This window comes from Nicotiana attenuata, unplaced genomic scaffold (genome assembly GCF_001879085.1).
Source record: "Nicotiana attenuata strain UT unplaced genomic scaffold, NIATTr2, whole genome shotgun sequence".
Taxonomy (NCBI): Eukaryota; Viridiplantae; Streptophyta; class Magnoliopsida; order Solanales; family Solanaceae; genus Nicotiana; species Nicotiana attenuata.
This window is the reverse complement of record NW_017675931.1, coordinates 31,807-38,797: the sequence shown is the minus strand read 5'-3', so window position 1 is coordinate 38,797 and position 6,991 is coordinate 31,807. Positions and strand designations below refer to the sequence as shown.

The following is a 6,991-nucleotide window of genomic DNA, read 5'->3' as shown; positions in this document are numbered from 1 at the left end:
TTAACTTTGGCGTATATTTTTGATATATTAATTTTTGTGCATTTATTATTTTTATGTAAAATTGTAAGTTAATTTTATTATAAGCTATAATTGTGCAAAAAATATATAATCATCTCAAAAAATGAATGGTGCAAATATAAAATATTAGATATTGCTAAAATTGAAAAGTAAAAATTGAAAATACATTAAATGAAAATGCATTAAAATTGGAAATACATGAAAATTGAAAATACATTAAATTAAAATACATAAAAGTTGAAACCACGATCAATAGCACAATAACTTAGTAGGGAGGTATGTCGTTTCCAGATACACCAAAATCATTATAGTATTGAGTGAATGTGGCCGAGGATTGTTGTGGTTGTGACTGTGGATATTGTTGACTTCTTTTATACATTATTCGTTGTTGTTCTTGTCGCATAAATTCACGACGAGTCGGATCGACAATATACATTTAATATTTTGCACTTCGTAATTCATTAATAGATCATTTATGGGAGAATACTAGAGGTTGAAGTTGAATATTTATGTAGTATTTCGAATGAAATTTATCGTTATGTAATATGTATTTAATTAATCTTGTATCGCAATGATTTCACTTTTATTTGAATTATTAGTTAATCTATAATAATTGCTTATAATTTATATTATTTAAAATTTTATGGAATTGTTTTAATGGAAATTACAAATCAATGAAAATAAAAGATGGAATTTGTTTAATGGAAATAAAAAAATAAAATTGAAATAAAAGATAATAATATAATATAGAAGAGAGAGAAGAATATAAAAAAGAATATTCTCTTGGGGGGAGGGGAGGAATGGGGGAATGGTTGGAGTAAGTTGTCCCTAAAATAGGGAAATCTCCATTTTGGGGACCAAAATGGGGGTGAAGGTTGGAGATGCCCTAACAGTTCCGTTTCTGGTTTTTAAATAATACAAATTAATTTTCCGACCCCACATTTGCTGTGTCTTTATATTACTGGTTCTTCTTTACTTGACCCTACATTTCTTTTAACCCTGATTATGTATAATTAACCATGCACAACCCGATAAAATCCAACCATCTTACGCGACAAGGGATTAGGGGTTGGGTTAAAAGATGGTTGAATTTTATCGGGTTGGGCATGGTTAATTATACATAATCAGGGTTAAAAGAAATGTAGGGTCAAATTACGAAGAACCAGTGATATAAAGAAGCGTGGCAAAGGTGGAGTCGAAAAATTAATTCTTATTATTTAAAAAATAGAAAATGGAACTGTTAGCCGACAATGGCATAAATAGGCCAAAAGTATAACGTTAGTGGTATAAATAGACCAAAAGTATACAGTTAGTGGCATGAATAGGACGACCTTTTAAAAGATGGCATAGATAGCCATTTATATTAGTTGAGTGGCATTTCTAAGCCTTTTCCGAAATTAAATTAAAAATACAAATAAGGAATTAGTAATTAAAAGTGGTTTTCATTCTATAGAGAACAGCTATAGTAATGAAAAGGTTAGTTTTGAGATTTATCTAATATTTTGCTGATATGATATTTGGTTAATACTTTTTTTAAATTCTGTATTTATTGTTTTTTAAATAAAGACAAAATACAAATTCAAATACTAAAAAAACAAACAGTTCTAATTATTTTTTTCGTATTTCGAAATAAAATCTAATAATCAGACATTCATATTAAAGTATCTTTAACCTTCAAGGAAAAAAGCCCCAAAGACAAGGTAACCGTAAAATATAAAGGTAAAATCGAACCACAACAGACAATGGTGGATTCACATCATACTGTTACTTGACGACAGGACATAAAAACTTAGTATACAATATCTTTAGAAAAAATAATTGTCCACCATGTAGTTTAAGTGGAGGGCAGTGAATTTACCCTTGGCCTTATAAATCCTCAAAGTTAACAGATAACTTTTTCAAAGAGAAAAATGAAGAGCCTACATTGTGACAAACTTTTTCAAGCATTGACAGAAGAGCAATTACCACTACTAATGAGAAGAAACGTATTAATACTTCTGTATCATTGTGATAAATGCACTAAACCATGGAAATGAAAACATTTGATTTCTTTGATGGGTGAAAACCATTTTAGCACTGCAAAATTCTGAGCAATAATTCTTACCAAGACAAAGCCCTTAGATATTCAAAAACTTGATGAAAAACCAACAACACGAGAACTGTAAACTACTTAGCAACCCTACTTCTACACAATAGCATTGGCAGCACTTGCAATCCTAGGCCAAAGATCAGCACATTCTTTTCCAATTGGGCCAGTGATGGCAGACCCTACAAATAAAACATTAAAAGAATAAGGCAAGGACAAGAGCAAGACAGGTTCATATATTTGAGGTCCTAAAATACCAGTCAACAGAAGAAAGCAATTTATTAAGGGGTTGATCGAAGCAGCTTGAATCTTCAGGGAGGGAGACTTCAAAATATAATCAAGCATGTATTTTTAAGGGTATTTATGATACCCTCTAAAATAAAATCTGCACTATTCAAAGTAAACTGAGTTTACCTTTCATTTCACCCTTGGGGTTCACAATCACACCAGCATTATCTGCAGAACCCAAAAACAAATGAATCAGAGACAGGTTTTCATGTGTCTTTTTTAGAAGACATGCACCAGCAGAAACTGACATTGTCTAAGCTAATAAGATAATACTATTAATGCAAACATAACACAGTGGCTCACACAGAAACAAAACTGACAAGCCATCTCACAAAGGGGAGACAGAATTGCGACTGAATAGAAAGAAAGGAACGATCAATCAACTTTTTGTCAACCGAAACAAACAGCACCAGCAAGAAGAAAAGGACTAAACAAACTCATGACAGCAAAGCCCTGAAAAGACGCCTCAATCCTGAATCAGTTAGGGGCTTGGGTTGGCTAAATGAATCTATCAGTCCATTCCAATATATTCTAGTTCATTCAAGCAGAAAGACTGGAAATAACAGCTAACACAGCAGCTCAAACAAGAAAAATAGAATCAAGCAGTTGATGAATAAAGAAATAAAGCTACCCATTCATCATAATATAATTAGTTGGATGTTTAGATACATCTCTCAAATAACACTAGCTACTTCCACATTATAACAGTCAACACCTCCAAATTCCTCATAAAGCCATAACAAGTAACCATAAACAAAATATTAACAGAGTAAAACACAAAAATTCAGCTCATAACAGCTTTGTAACATGAAAAAAGAACAGCAAACACATCACAAAAACAAATTTTCAATATCAATCAATCATACAACTGCACAACCATCCAAAACTAATTAGGATCAACTATACAAATCTCCCATATTCAATCCAGTATATTCGAGCACATTTTCACAAACGAAATAAAAACAAGGATACTTTGAAAATATACCTTCGAAGTACATAAAAACACCGTCCTTTCGGCGCCAGGGCTTGCGCTGACGAACAATGACAGCTGGCATAACCTTCTTCCTAAGATCTGGCTTACCCTTCTTAACAGTAGCCATAACCATGTCACCAACACAAGCTGAAGGCAACCTGTTAAGTCTTCCTTTGATCCCTTTCACTGAAATGATGTACAGGTTCTTAGCACCTGTGTTATCGGCGCAGTTCACCGTCGCCGCCACCGGCAGACCCAGTGACATTCTGAACTTGTTCCCGGCGGAACCTCCTCGTCCTTAAAAGTTAAAACACATTTTTCAGAAATTGAAAAAAAAAATACAGCTAATGATAGAAAGAAGTGGAATAAGGTTGAATGATACCTCGCTTCGACATTGCGGACGGTGTCGATCTTCACGGCCCTCTCTCTATCCACCGAAAACTGAAGAGGAAATGGTATTTGGAGGCGTTAGGGTTTTATATAACTATATCTGCAAATTTGATTAGGGCTTTGTTTCTCTTCTATAACCATGGGCGCCAGTCCAGTGCCCTGATGGCTCGTTTGGCCCAGTTATGATTAAGAAATTAAGGCCTGTTGTTTAGCCCAATTGTACGGTTTGGACGTAATGTGGATTTTGGTGGGGTGATGTGCACAAATAGCCACTGACGGCTCATATCTTTATTTTAAAGTCAGTGTTTTAACTGTCTTTAGTATTTAGCCACTGGTTTAATAAACTTTAACTGCCCGGACGAAAATACCCTTATGCTCATGTCCTTAACTTCAGGACTACATGTCCTTAACTTTTGAACTTGAAACTCTAAGTTCAGGACTCAAGACTACATGTCCTTAACTTTTTAACCTGTAACTCTAAGTTCAACACTTTAGGACTACATGTCCTTAACTTTTGAACTTGGAACTCTAAGTTCAGGACTTCAAGATTACATGTCTTTAACTTTTGAACTTGAAACTCAAACTTCACGACCAAGCGTCCTTAACTTTTGAACTTGTAAGTCAAAGTTAAGGACCTATTGTCCTTAACTTTTGAACTTGTAACTGTAAGTTAAGGACTGCTTGTCCTTAACTTTTGAACTTGGTAATCAAAGTTAAGGACCTATTGTCTTTAACTTTTGAACTTGGAAATCAAAGTTAAGGACCTATTGTCCTTACCTTTTGAACTTGTAACTGTAAGTTAAGGACTGTCTGTCCTTAACTTTTGGGCTTCTTAGCCTAAGTTCAGGACCTATTGTCCTTAACTTTTGGGCTTCTTAGACTAAGTTCAGGACCTATTATCCTTAACCAGTGATTGACCGTAACTTTGGTACTAATTTTCATACCAAAATTCAACCAACGTACGTACGAGTAATTCATAGCCACTTGTCATTTCTGGTACGCCACCATAAGACGACAAAAATCACACAGATGAGATCAAAAGGTTTCTGTTCTTCTTCACCATTCTTAGAGCTTGAAATTACTCAGTTAGAATAAATTCCCTTACAGCCAATTAAAACCCTGTCAAGTTTGAAAAGCTTGAAATTCAGTCAATTGAGCAATTGGAATGGCGACGGCGGAGGAGAAACCGGTGATGGTGGTGGGGCTTGATGACAGCCAACACAGTTTTTGTGCATTACAGATAGAATAAAGGGTAACACTGTCTTTTCATATTAATTTTAATAGACTAGTGACTACTATTGCTAAGCATTGAAAATGCTGGATAAAAAATAAATACCACTTTAAAAGGTGGCTACCCCACACAATTTTTCCGATTTTGGTGCCCAGTTTTTCGTCACCCATTATATTTGTACTCACTAGGGGTGTTCATGGTTCGGTTTGGATCGGTTTTTCCCTAAAAAGAAACCAAACCAAGGAAGTCGGTTTTTCAAATATTAGAACCAAACCAAACCAATTAACTCAGTTTTTTCTCGATTCGGTTTATGTCGGTTTTTCGGTTTTTTCGGTTATTTGTCGGTCTTTCTCTTAAATATAAGACATACACTACCAAAACACACATTTCGGCGATCACATTTTCAACGTAACACTATCAAATCAATTCTCATTTGAAAAATCTATTATTTACCAAGATATATTGGTGATAATTGAATCAAATAGTGATGAATAATTTAAGGACTCAATTAAAAATATACTATTTTTAACATGAAATAGATTCTTACACTTAACAAAAGAAAACTACAAATTAAACTAGAATGTAAAGGTAAAGAATTGTACTAAAAGTGCAAACGATTAATATTTACTATAAAAATTTTAAAACTTTGTATAAAAGTATACATATATATAGGTGTAATAATAAATTTAAAATAGCTACTCCTGTATTCGGTTTGGTTCGATTTTTTTTAATTAAAACCAAAATCAAACCAAATTTGATAGGAGTTTTTAAATTTCAAAACCAAAACCAAACCAAACCAAAAAGTATCGATTTTTTTGGTCAGTTTGGTTTGATTTTCGGTTTGGTTCGGGTTTTCGAATTTTTACGAACACCCCTAGTACTCACTTAGTCACTTTTTTTTTAAAAAAAAAATGATACCCAATTTTTTGGATAACTTCATACATACATTTTTTTTTCTTCTTTTTCTTCTTCTAAGTTGCAAACTAAATTTGTTAAATTTGTTGTTGTTTTGACAATTTGATGATTGGGATTTGTTCTTTATGATTTTTGAAAATTATGTTTCAAATTTGAGCTCATCTCGAGTAGATTTGAACATTGAATCATGTATTGGATTGTTTAAACGAAGAATAAGTTTATGTTTCAGAACTTGAGATTCGAAATCTGAAATTGCATTCAATATATTGAACTACTTATGATACAAATTTCTAAAGTTGCATTTGAAAGATAGAAGAACTTCATATTTGATTTCTGAAATTGTATTGAAAAGATTGAACTACTTCAAATTCGAATTTCTGAAGTAGCATTTGAAAGATAGAAGAACTTCATATTTGATTTATGAAGTCGCATTGAAAATATTGAACTACTTCAGATCCGAGCGGCTACACTTTATAAATTTTTTGTGCAATAGGGGCATAACTTCAATGATGGCCCAAAGATAGGTATATACGAAAATGCCCCAGTTTAGACGTTCTAGTTATAAGGTGCTTTAGTGTGAGTCCAAATAAACGGGTGCTTTAGTGTGAGCCCAAAGAAATTCTACGCTTGATTTTAAGGGATCTTTATAAAGATAGCTGATCGGATTTACTGTTTACTTTTTTTTAGATAGTATTTATTAACTATACACAAATTATATAATATTATACATGAATTATTTATATATATACACACATCCATCTGGTATTTTTAGTTTAAGCAGTTGGTGGACAGATATTTACATTAATTCTTCTAATTGAAAAGGAATTAGAATGGTAGGAGCGGCTCAATAAGGGAGAGTGTTGGTGCTAAAAAAATTAAATAATAGAGAAAAATCAATTATAGTATAATATTTAGAATCAGGTTGGTAAGAATACGAACTTGAAGCAATAAAGATAAGATAGTAAAAGACAATATTATATGTTCTAAATGAGACTTTATTAATTTCTTTTCTTTCTTTCTAAATGAGACTATATATATATATATATATATACACTTAATTCGGTTAATGATCATATGCAATCATGTTAGG

At 32.6% G+C, this 6,991-nt stretch overlaps 1 protein-coding gene across 1 annotated transcript; it reads right to left on the bottom strand.

The window, feature by feature from the left end:
• Positions 1 to 2,004: 2,004 nt before the first annotated feature.
• Positions 2,005 to 3,909, bottom strand: LOC109220581 (60S ribosomal protein L23-like). The gene is made up of 4 exons (XM_019385045.1): positions 3,748 to 3,909; positions 3,378 to 3,662; positions 2,519 to 2,560; positions 2,005 to 2,286 (listed from the first exon to the last, which is right to left on the bottom strand). The coding sequence occupies exons 1-4, from the start codon at positions 3,758 to 3,760 to the stop codon at positions 2,204 to 2,206; spliced, it is 423 nt and encodes a 140-aa protein (XP_019240590.1). The 5' UTR covers positions 3,761 to 3,909; the 3' UTR covers positions 2,005 to 2,203.
• Positions 3,910 to 6,991: the final 3,082 nt, after the last annotated feature.